At 32.3% G+C, this 13360-nt stretch overlaps 1 protein-coding gene across 1 annotated transcript in view; it reads right to left on the bottom strand.

Moving 5' to 3' along the window:
* Positions 1–13360, bottom strand: part of Atp11b (ATPase phospholipid transporting 11B (putative)) — a 111993-nt gene that overhangs the window by 84758 nt on the left and 13875 nt on the right. Inside the window, 3 exon segments of the mRNA XM_047563261.1 lie at positions 3893–3973; positions 5795–5884; positions 10474–10590. Of these exon segments, the coding sequence (XP_047419217.1) occupies positions 3893–3973; positions 5795–5884; positions 10474–10590 (288 nt within the window).

The raw sequence follows: 13360 nt of genomic DNA, 5'->3' as shown, positions 1-13360 counted from the left end.
TAAGTACAGATAATGAAATGATACTTGAGATAACATTAAGTAATAAAAAAGTAAGGTATAGAACACTGTAGACTATGTTTTACACTATCATTTGTGGAAAAATATGCTTGCCTATTTGAACACTTCAGATAGATACCACGAGGAGAATGCTCTTTCAGGGGAGGAGAATTAGTTGACTGGAAGTGAGGAATGTAAAGAATTTTGCTTTATGCTATTTTGGATTGCTTCCATTAAAAATGTATACGTATTACTTTTAAAATACTAAAATGCTAGAAAATATAAGGCAAAATATTAAGGATTGTTTTTGAAGGTCTATTTTTATTTCAGGGGAAAACCTTTTTAGGAAGTGTTCTCAAGATAGCTAAATTATATTGGCCCTAGTTAATCTAAAATATGTCAATTTGAGAAAAATTTATCTGAGAGTCAAAACATCTTTTCTGAAACTGTCAAAAAGTACACTCGCTTTTATAGTTGGATGAGAGTAAAAGCAAAGCAATAACAATAAAAGCAGTATCTTTTTAATACAAGTTTTAAAATTCTAATTCCTTGTACACATTACTGCCAGATTAATCTTCCTACAACATTGTTTTAATTTACTATCTTACTCAAAACCCCTTAGTGAGTCTCAATCCTTAGAGCAAAGAATCTTGCAGCTTCCTCAATTTAGTATCTATGCTCATTTCTAGTATTATCTCTTAGTATTTTCCTAGAGAGGCTCAAACATTAGGTGGTCTTGTAATTAATTCCCCAAAATAGGCTTGCCTCTTCTTGCATTTAGGTCTCTGAGTTTGTTTCTACCTTATATTCTTCATTTGTCATTTTATCCATCCAAATAACATTTAGATGTTATTTATCATCTAAATAACATTTCCCCCACAGAATCCTCCTTGATCATCCAGATGAAGTGTTTCATCCCTTTTCTGAACAGCCATGTCTAGTGGATCTTATTACCACTCTATGCAGTTATTTTTGTATTTGGTCTTACCTTCCTACTTCATGGAGTTAAAGCTCCTAGAAGGTAAAGACCATCTTATTTACCAGAGCACTATATCTTGTGTTACACAACTGGAGAGAAGACATCACATGTAAATACAGATGGGAAAGGATAAAAATAAACAACTGGTGATAGTCTTTCCTATTTTGGTAAAAGTGAAAAATGCAAAAGCAAACTAAAAAGGGAGAAGAAAAGAATACCGGAAGATTGGAACATGGCAACTTTCACTTCTACAATTTTTCTAAAATTTATACTGTTGATATATAGTGACAGACATAAAACTGAATAATACATGGAAGGAAGTACTTTCTGTGTTTATTAAATGACTAAAACTCAGGAATCACTGTTGCAAAAGAGAAAAATCCAAGTTCTGGAATTTTGTTTTGAGAAAGGGAGAAAAGCCTTATAGATTAAATTTTCTCTTTGAAAATTATATAACCTTTTATATTTACCCTTTGCCTTAGTTGTCAAGAAATTCTCATTTAAATTTAGTACTTAACAGCAATAACCATACTAACTCAGGTTTGAAGTATAATTTTCCTGCTTCCTACTTTAGATTTTATGCATTTTTACTTAACCCATTTTAGAAAGAGACAGGATGTCAATTATTATTGTAATTATACTAAGTGCTTATTTTATGCACTTATGGATAGGCATCCACCATAATTTTTTTCAACTCACTTAATGGTATCAAATCCAATTAAATGCAGTTCATATTTGGCCAATGTATACTGGGAAATAAGGGCAAGACATATTAACAACATTTTACATTGCTTTAAAAAATATTCAATAGCTTACTTAATTCATTTATTCAGCAAATACTTACTAAAGCCCCTATAGACGTATAGTCTCATTCAGGTCACCTGAAATAAGCGAGTATATAAAAGTCTCTGCCCTTACAGAGCTAAACATTTGAATGAAAATGATAAAACTTATAAAACAAACATTAATTCAACAGAATACCAAGTCCATTAGTGATATGAAGGAAAAAGATGAGAAAAAAAAAAAAATGAGGGAATGGAATGGTGTGACCAGGAAAAGCCAAAGTTCAAGTATCTCAGTAAAATGAGGAATTGAGCCATGCAATTAATCTGGCAGAAAAACTTTCCAGGAAGAGTATAGCTAGTCGTAATGCTTTGAGACAGGAGCATGCTTACTGCATTTGAGGACAAGGAGAGGAGTATGGCTGGAGGACAGTAAGTAAAAGGAAAAACTGGGAAATGAAGAAGGAACCAGGAACTAGACTGTATGGCTGTGCGGATCATTGAAAGGGGTTGTGTTTTGGTCAGAGTTTGACAAGAAACCACTGCACAGTTTTAAATGGGAGGGTGGTATTATCTGATCAATCTAGTTGATGTAGGGAAACATCAGGAGAGCAAGAGTAGAAGTCAGAGACGATTAAGAAAATAATGCAATTGTCCAGGGAAGGGATCATGGTAACTTGGACTAATAAGGTAGATCTTGAAGGTAGGGACAAAAACAGTCAAAGCATGAGGATGCCAAGGTTTGGGGTGGAGAAATGGCAGAGTCATTAATAAACTGGGGAATAGTTCAGCTTTAGAGAGAAAAACATCAAGAGTTCTGTTTGAGTTTCTTGTGAGATGTTCAGTGGAAAGGCTGTGCAAACAGTTGTACATGTTTTGGACATTCAAAGAATAGTTTCAAGATAGATATAAATTTGAGAGCTATTAACATACAGATGGAACTTAATTACCAGACTAGAAGAAATCACCTAAGAGGAAAGTATATATAGAAAAGAGGTTGAAGGGATAAATATGTTACTTTGATGAGAAAAATGACATCTGCAAAACTGAACAGAATGATTTGAATGCTTACTGAATTATATGCACAAATTCTAGTCTTCAACAGAAGAGTGAAAAAAGAAATTAAACTGTGGCACAATATTCTCTGCTACCCTAGATGCATAATATAATTGTTAATGTATAGACTCTGTTCATCCTCCTTACATAATAAAAAATATACTTCATCCCAAAGTGTTTTTCTATTTTATTTTCATTTTGATCTATAAACCTTATCCCAGCACCTTTTCTTTTTTTGGTAGTACGACTGAATCCAGGGTCACTTAACCACTGAGTCACATCTACAGTCCTTTTTTTACTTTGTATTTAGAGACAGGGTCTCACTAAGTTGCGAAGGCTGAGTTTGAACTCCTGATCCTTCTGCCTCAGACTCCCGAGCCACTGGGATTACAGGCGTGTGCCACCATGCCCAGTCCTATATGTTATAAAATGAATGTTCATCACATTTAGATAAGAAAATTCAATTAACTCTCTCAGGTGTTAGGGATCATCTCTGAGTAACTGAGACTGTTGAGACTTTTTGAGAGGTGCTAGCTATAACAACAAGACATTTCTAAGAATGTCTTTCTTAATTAGTATGTTTATCTAATAATTTTGAATCTCTACATCTGGATTTTAATGTAAATTCATAATTTGGCCAAAACTTTTTCTTTTAAGGTGCCACTTTACATAAAAGCCAACTTCACTAAAGAAAGTTGTAAAAAGTAGGAAAGCACTTTACAACATTTATTCACAAATATTCAAGCCAGAAGTATGTGCTTTACTCCCTATAAATATATTCCGTTGAACAACATTTTCTTTAAATATCACCAGACTCTACTAAGAGGATTATAATAAACTTTTTCATATATACATTGGTTTTTACATATAGTATTCATTTTTAGAGGCTTCCTAAGGAGCAACATATTTTAACAATGGTAATCATTTATCAGTCACCAGGTATCTGAAATATAATAGACTGGCTACTACTTTCTCATAGAAATTCTTTTCACAATAATAAATGTTTCTTTGTTGTGGAAAGATTTAGTGACTTCTAAATAACTGGGTGAAAACAACGATAATAGGAAGTATTTCATACCTGCTTTATGGCGGTTACTGTTATCACAAAAAATAATGGAAGTCCACTGGTAATTGGACTGGTAGGTGTATCAATCATGAGCTAGATTAAAAAGAATGCAGAGTATTATATTTTTATATTATGTACATCATACTATTAGCATCTAAAATCTCACACTATTATGCAGCAAGTCTAGTTTAGTTTATAATTTCAAAACTTTGCCTTATTGGCTATGATATGAGGATTGGTAGAGTATTTAAATCTATTATACACCTACATATATTGCAAGAGTGGACTCAGTCACTCTGCTTTTTTAACACACAGGGTACTTAAGTTCTTCTTCAATATTGCCTAGAAGTGGAGCTACAGCTGTTCAGTTCTCATTTTACAATTTATTTGCACATCTTGAAAAATGCTGGTAAATCTGTCAGCAATTTTTACCCTAGCATTCAGAATAGACTCAACACTGCACAGTGAGAACTAGAAATGGGAGTAAGGGAAAGTTTTTTTTCCTACAAGCAATTTTGTTCTATCCAGCAGAGTCAGAGGGGGACAGCAAGGAAAATGATGCTGTAATTAAAATGTAAATCATACAACTGAGGTTTCAGTAAGTTCCTAGAGAAGTAAAGAAGTATTTGTAGTAATTACATACGATTAGCAAGAACATGGGCCTTATGACTTATTACTGTTCCTTTACTCTGGATAGAGCAATTAAATTTGTTCTATTCCACAGACATGCTAAATTCCTGATCTTAGCTAGTTATTTCACAAATCCATGCATGCTCTTTGCATATGACTAATATAATTTCTCACTTTTCCCAGAAAACCAAGCAGATGCTCTCTTGACATAAAATCAGAAGTTCCTTCTCTGTTCACGAAGGAAAGCAATTTAAAAAAAAAATGTAAATGTTTCCCAAAGCATTCAAATGATTAGTTGACTAATATTAATTTTTCTTTTGAAATCCCAGGTTCTACTGCGAGAAAAGTAAGGAGCTCATAAAAAAATTCATGCCACATTGAAAGAAATTTATGAAGTTTCATCCTAAAAGAATAACCTCTGAAGGAAAATGATAATCCCTATTTCAACATCTTGACTTATACTCAAGTTTTTCAGGCTTCTCTCTTGATAATTTTTTAAAATATTAATGAACATCATCTTTAATAACTACATGATGGTTCTACAGATAAAAAAGTATTTCCTTACTGTCAAACATGTAGGTTGTGATAATTTTGATACATGAAAAAAGTATAATGTGAAGATTTAGATAATGGCAAAAAAAATACATATAACAAACAGAAAAAGCTCTGCTGAATAAAGAATCTGTACTCATGGGAATTCTTAAAAATTAGAATTGTTTAAAAATTTTTGAATTAAAATTTGTTTATTTGAGATGGGGGTTTCACTATGTTGCCCAGACTGGCTTTGAATTCCTGGGCTCAAGTGATCCTCCTGCCTCAGCTTCCTGAGTAGCCAGGACCAGAAGTATGAGCCATTATACCCAGCTAAGATAAAACTTAAATTAAAATAATTAAAAACCAAAGAATTTCACTTTATACAGAGATGATTCCATAGGCAGGCATGTGCCAAAAATATGCACTGCATTTTAACAGCCAAAATATGTTCTGAAGCAGGATTCTGAAGTATGATAGGTTATATCTTGGCTTAGATTTCAGTTATCAGCTCTACAGTACATCCATAATGAAACAAAATACAACTGATCTTAAAATTCACAGGCTATTTTTTAGAAATCTAGAAGTGATTTAGATAATTTATTCTTTGAATACACAGTGACACTTAGTATATTAAAAAAAAAATGATCCTATGGTCAAATCCTAAGAATACAACGTGATTTTTCCCTGTTCTAAGACATATTTTTAGAAACCATGTTTACAAACAATAATCCATTAAGTGATAAAGCTTACCTGAACCAAAAATATAATAAGAAAATAAAAGTTTGCCACTCTTCTGAATTGTTCAAATAAATTTTTTGGAACAAAATTCCACACAGTATACTATAAAAAAAAAGAAAGAAAGAAAAGAGATATCAATAAATTAATGTCCTAAAATAATATGTACTCTGTTGATGCTTGTGTGTGTGGGGGTAACTGATTGAACCCAAGGGTACTCTACCACTGAGCTACATCCCCAGTACTTCTTATTTTTATTTTGAGACCGAGTCTCACACTAAGTTGCCGAGGCTGGCCTCAAACTCCAGATCCTCCTGCCTTGGGCCTCTGAGTAGTTAGGATTACAGGTGTGCAGCACTGAGCCCATTCTTGTAACACTAGAGGCTACAGAAACTATTTCTCTGGTTTCTAGATTTCAATAGTTCTTATTCTACTTTCCTTTTCCCTTTATTGGCGATTTTAGTACAATTTTAAAAAATGAAATGAACTGGAACCTATCAATTTTGCTATTAAATTGTTGATTTTTTAGAAGTTAGAGAAGGCAGAATAAGACAATATTTTAATAATTTATTTTGGACTTTTGTTATACAAAATTAAACCTAATGGTAAACATGATTAAGAGTAGATAGAAATGCTGACACTAGATAACATTTATTTTATTTCAGTATCAGAAATAGGAAATGGTCAAATTATTCAATTATTCTTTTTTTAGTATAGAATATGGAGAAAATACCTAGCATTTTTAAGAAATAAGAATGTTTTAGAGGGCTGGGGAGATAGCTCAGTCGGTAGAGTGCTTGCCTTGCAAACACAAGGCCCTGGGTTCGACCCCCAGTACCGCAAAAAAAAAAAAAAAAGGAATGTTTTAGATAAGTTATTAGTGGGAAAACCATAAAAAATTTCATAAAGGGGAGTTGGAAATGATCAAGTATGTTACATGAATATTATAAACATGCCACAAGGAAACCATTATTCTGATTAATAAAAATAAAAAAATAATAATAAATAAATAATTTAAAAAATCTCAAAAAAGAGATGAAACTCTATCACAATGTTAATTTTAAAAAGATAGTAGAGTTTAAAGGTCAAGAGCACAGATGCTTGGGGCTTAAACCACTGTGGCCCAAATCCTAATTATAACACTCATCAAATAAATAACGTTGGACTTAACCTCTCTGTATCCCACATTGTTCCTCTATAAAATGAGGCTAATAATAATGCACATATCTTATAGTGTTCTTATAAAGATTAAATCAACTAATATATTTATGAAGAACTTAGAATAGAACATGGCTCATCCTAATTGCTACATAAGTGTTTGTTATTAATTAATCAGCTCAAAATGCTGTTTTATAGGGACAAGGTAACATACTAAAGATTTTATTTGCATCATTACTCACAACATAACTTTATATATGAAAGAGGGAGACAGTTTATAGAATTTTTGCTTTACCCTATGTATATTCTCCCAGTAGAATGCAAGATCCCTGAGACCAGGGATATTATTGTTGTATCTCAGGTGCTTAAACTACACTTGGCACAAGGTTGGAGATCAAAAATTTTGCAGAATCAGTGAGTGAACAAATAAAAATTGTTGAAATAGGTTTTTTTCCCCTCAAATATCCTGATGTCAGATAATGAAGCCTTAGTGGTTGTAACTAATTTAAGAATTCTGAATAAGCAGTTTGTCTAATTTCCTCTGGTGCAATATTAAATAGTTTTAATTTTTTTTTTTTTTGGTAACAACTGGGTCATATCCTCAGCCCTTTTTATTTTGAGACAACAAGATCTCAGTAAGTTGCTTAGGGTCTTGCTGAGTTGCTGAGGCTGGCCTCAAACTTGTGATCCTCCTACTTCAGTCTCATGAGTTGCTGGGATTATAGGCATGTGTCACTACACCCTCTGAAATTAAATATTTTGCAAGGAAGTTTAAATTCAATATAGGATAGTTACTATATGGCCAATGAAATGAAATAAAGACAGATCATGCATCTACAATGTGTACAACACTTAAATGACAGGGGAAACAAAAAAACTTATTACTAAAGAGAGGAGGTTAAGAATAGGAACTGGGGATGTGGTTGTGGTAAAGCGCTTGCCCAGCATGAATGAGGCCCTGAGTTCAATCCCCACCACTGCCAAAAAAAAGGTTATGAACAAAATATCAACAGTTACATTCAAAGATTAAGTAAATGAAAGAACATATGAATAATTCAAAGGAAAAGAATAAATGAGAAAGAAAAATTTAATGAAGAAGGTCAAATCTGACAGGGGCTTTAAACAAGGAACATTCAACAAGCTGAAAATCAAAAGCAAATATGGAAGAACATTTGAGAAAAGACAGTATGAGCAAAGCAAAGGGACAGAAGAGGAAAGTTCATCATAGCATTGTGGGATACAAGATAATATAGTCTGGAAACAGTTTAAGGAGACGACAGGATAGTAAAAAGGCAGTAAAAAGAGAATAATGAGAGTCAGGCCTCACTTATACAAAGGAAAAAAGAAATAGCGTCTACACAAATATCTACAATTCTTCAAAATTGGGTTCAAAGATATGAATTTTATATTTTAAAAAAATAAAACTACAATCTCCACGAAATTTTACATTTTAAAAACTGTGGCTAACAAGAAAAAACCTAGAAAAGAAACGCTGGCAGGCAAGTTCAACATGAGCGTGTGGAATAGCCAAGTAATCTAGTTGGGAAGGTTATGAAAGCAATAGTGGCATGATAAAGAAGAAAGGAGGTAGTAATGACATAGTCCGTATTTATGATGAAAAAAATTTTAAAAGGCAATGCTTATTTAAACATCTATATTTTCGGAATTGTGGTCAAAATATGAAACGTAATACTGCTGCATACGTAATAAGCCATATGATAGTATTTATTTAATCCTAAAAGTTTTCAAGAAGGACAATCAACTTTCTGTACTGGCAAAAGATTTTAATTAAGTGGTCCTCTGAACTCCTGACAGATAAGAATAAAAAAAAAAAAAAAAAGACTTAAAAAAAGCCTGAAAAGTGTTTAAAATATGATGGGAAATGGAACAGAGTTTGGAAGGAAAGAAGGAAAAAATTGTGAATGGAAACAGTAAGAATTGCAAATTTTCGACTTCTTAGCTTTGAGATACTATCCAACTTCCACAGCTATGGTAGCAAAACAGCAGAAGAAAGCTACAGCCTTATCATCAAAATGTAAAAATGTAACAGAGATTAGAGCTCAGAACTGGAAAGGTAGCTGGAAATTAAGGGGAAAATACAAGAGAACCACACAAAGAAAATGACCCAAATTCAGAATATAAATGACATCAACTCAGGCTAGCAGTTAAACTATGCACTAAAAAGGAATAAACTAATACTAACACTTGTACCAAAAAATATGACTTTCAAAAGCATATGTTAAGTGAAAAGTCAGATACCAAAGATCTGAACTGTATGATTGTACTTATATGAAATTCTAGAATAGGCAGAACTATAATTATAGCAAACAGATCAGTGGTTGCTAATGCTGAGGGTAAGAAGGAGGGGAACTGGCTAAAAAGAGGCATGAGTGAAGTTTGTGGAGAGATGGCTATATTCTACATTTTGACTGTGGTGGTGGTCACATGGCACACATTTGTCAGAAGTTATCAAGTTATACACTTAAGGGCTGGGGATATAGCTCAGTTGGTAGCCTCACATGCACAAGGCCCTGGGTTCAATCCCTAACACCACACACACACACACACACACACTAAATAAATAAATAAATAAATAAATAAACAAATAAACACACACATACACACTTAAAACTGCTGAATTTTCTTGTATTTAAATGATACTCCAAGTTAAGGAAAATCTTAAATGTTTCAAGGACTTTAATTTTTCAAATAATTTACTAAAAACTATGTCACTAGTATATAGCTCCTTCATCCTCTCAGATTCTGGTATTTCCTCTTCCTACTCGCTGCTCTAGAGCCACTGTACAAAATAAAGGATATCATTAATGGGTATGTCACATATGTAAATAATGCGAAGGCAGAAAAAAAGGGGTAGGACAAAGGAACACCAGAACTAAGGTAATATCCTTAGGTAAGATGAAATCAGGATTACAGAAAAAATATCTCTCTGGAAGGGAGGGAAGGTGTTTGTTCCAGTGTCCTATCGAGCAATAGCTATGGTTTAAGAACTTTACCCTCAGTTTCTTTTGACTCATATCTTCTATAACTATACTGTTCAATAAGATAGCCACTAGTCACATATGGCTCTTGACATTTAAATTAAATTAAAAATGCAATTTTTCAGTTGCACTAGCTACATTTCAAGGCCACATTAGCCCTATGTGGCTAATGGCTATCATATTGAAGAGTTTGGAAAACATTTTCCTCATAAAAGTCTATTAGACAGCATTCCTGTATAATCTTCAATTTCAAATAAACTAAGACATCTTTAAAATGTCACAGAAAAAATGAAACAAGGAAGAATAAGAGTAAAGCAGTAGTTTGGTACCATAAAACGTTTACAGAAAAGTGATAAGATTGGAGTAAGCAGGCTTTAAAGTCACATGGTTCAAACTCCAGTCTAGCCACTTAACTAGTATGTAACCATGGAAAAATTAAATATCCCACCATAAATTTAAGAAATTTAAAATGAGTATAATAACACTGTCAAATAGATTCAATAATAATAATTTAATAATAAAAGTGTTAATCTTTACCTTAGATGAAATGATCCGGTTATCTATAAATTTCTGAGGTGTGTAAAGTCCATTCTGAGGAAACCTGTTGGCTATGTAAATAGTTCTTGTGTCACTTTGATGTGGTGGGTCAAAACCCTAAGACCAAATGAGAAAAAGTAATGTTCATCAATAAGGTTAGGTGGTATGATACTTTACAGGCGGTTTTATTTAATCGATCAGATTATAGATATTATTACTGGCTTTAAACTGCAGATAGACTCAAATCTATTAGGTTTATTTCTTCTGCAAATAAACAGGTATGTTATCTTCAGATATAAATAAACTAAACCTTCAGTAATTAAAATCATTCATACTGCCAGATATACTACTACAAAGAAAAAAAATCATATAGGAGACCTATTTGAGGACAAAGCTTCTTACACCACTGAATTCCTTCCTTTTCAGTCTGGTATTACTTGTCTTCTCATAGGATAGACATACCGTGTCTGACAGCAGACATTTGCCTTTATTTTTTACCTCTTCTACACCAAGATCAACTTGGTTTCAAACAGTTTTATTCTCAGAGGATTTACTATGCATTACATAGAGTCTTACCCAGATATTGTAACTGAGACACAAATATGGATGTATTATAATATTACTTGAGGAACACATATACTGGCCTCAAATTCAGAAGAAAATCTTTCAAGGTACACTGGTAATAAACTCCACTGGAAAGTTTTCACTGGTGAGAAAAATACCAATATCTTATTTCTATAATATTCTACTCCCTTCTAAGCTTGTAAGTGAATTTTCAGGACTTCTTTGACAGATGTTGGGAACCCCCTGACAGGTTGAAAGCAATTCCCAACTACAACATTATTTTTGCTAACAGGCAAATGATTAGGAATTTCTTTGATTTTTTTTTCATTTTTAAAAATAATGATCAAGAACTATTTACTAGTACTTACTAGTACTGTTATTAAAAGTCAATTATTTGATATCCACAAACTTAAAATGATTCAGATAATACTGAAGACTCTAATTTGGTAATCCACAAAGTAATCTGGTTGCCATTTAATGCTTAGCATTCTTAAATTTCAACTAAGCAGACACATACAGATCTGTAACCCTAACCCTAACCCAATTAACTAGGAGGATATTTTGTTTAGTTCATCAGAATACTAACAGTGTTATGTATGGTATTCACCTAATATTCTTAATTAAAAATTTTATTTTGTGATCTTAGAAACAGTGAATATGGGACTATACACACTAAGTCCATTTGTATGCTCCATAAAATATATGATGTATAATTTTATTTGTTCATGCTATTTAAAGTCTTATGATTTTCAACCCTGTCTTTGCAACACTTTGGAATAGTGATGACCACATTTTGCAGATGTGCTATGTCATTATATGTCCAATTTCAAAATGAGTTTTTTCAAGGAAAAAATATGATGGCATGCATATTTGTTTTCCTTATAAATTTCCTATTAAACACTTCACAATTTTGTGAAAAAGTGAATGAGTGAGCAAACTAACAAATCATTTGAATGCTATTGCGTTAGTCTATGTCTTTATTTTTCAGAAGAGGTTCACAGGAATTTTCTCTACAAATAGGCATATTTTTTTAGTATCCATTCTGTGACCGTGTTAACACATGTCCCTCCCCTATGCTAGTTCCTATATCATCTTCTGCTTCAATATTACTCTGCTTTCAGCTCAACTCAACAGACTGAGATGGAAACCTGCAGGAGCTAACAAAATTGATAAAATGCACCTGATATGTTATTACTTTTATTTGACACTAAATTTACAAATCAACAGGTAAATTTTTGAGATAAATTAGAGAAAAAATTTTGTAGATTTGAGGGTCTGAAATAATATATAAATCTTTAAGAAGTTGTCAAAACTGAGATTGAGAACCACTAATACAGAATTTTATTTTATTCTTGCTAAAATCAACCAACGAAAAGTACTCAAAATAACAGAAAGAGAACTATAGTTATGACTAGAATTTATACATTAACGAGTACAACTTTTCATGAAGCCAAGCTCATCATTCCCCATTCATCTCTACTGGATGATATGAACCAGTGATCATGTGCTAAAAGTTTGTACTCCTGAGATTTGAACAATTATTTCAAGGGAATATATTGAAATATTCCTACATAAAAATAATTTTAAATTGAATTGGATTTAAAAAAATTTATGCAGCACATTCACATTCTAAGATACCACAAATTAAAATGACAGCTCTAAAAGGAGAATATGTTTGTTTTATGCATTTTGAGTTTTTTTTCATTTGTGATTAATTCATATTATTTCATTCAATCATATTATAATCAATGGCATGCAGACTGTGTGGATGTATATGTGTATCCATCACACACACAAAAAAGCATTTAAATTTGAGATATGTGACTGATGTATAACTACATGTCCCTTATGGAAATGAAACCTATAACTTTCAGCTCAGTAGCATCTTCTCTACAAATTAAACTCATCATGAACTGAATAAAAAGAATAAAACTGTCCAAAAAAAAAAAATAGTGACTTAGCAGGGTCTAAATGGACGTTTGTTCTGTGAATCCCTGAAATTGTATGCAATTTGCATATATATGCATTTTTCTAATTGTGCATAAGCTTCATCAGATTTTCATGACATAAAGAAATTGTAGACCATTTAACCTAAAATTTTGCTTTATAATCAGTTCCCCATCCTTCCACTCTATATTTAAAACTGCCAAAGGAGAATCTTTATGTTTCAATAACACTTCTCCCTTCTTTAATGGAGTCAAACATCTATTATCAAAATTAACTGTATGACTATACAGTTAGTATGAATTCACATTATTTCCAGCACTCATTATCAGCAATTCTCTGGTACTGAGAAACAAACATCTGAAACTCCTTGATCAAA

Source organism: Sciurus carolinensis, chromosome 9 (assembly GCF_902686445.1).
Source record: "Sciurus carolinensis chromosome 9, mSciCar1.2, whole genome shotgun sequence".
NCBI lineage: Eukaryota > Metazoa > Chordata > Mammalia > Rodentia > Sciuridae > Sciurus > Sciurus carolinensis.
This window is presented reverse-complemented; position numbering and strand designations above follow the sequence as displayed.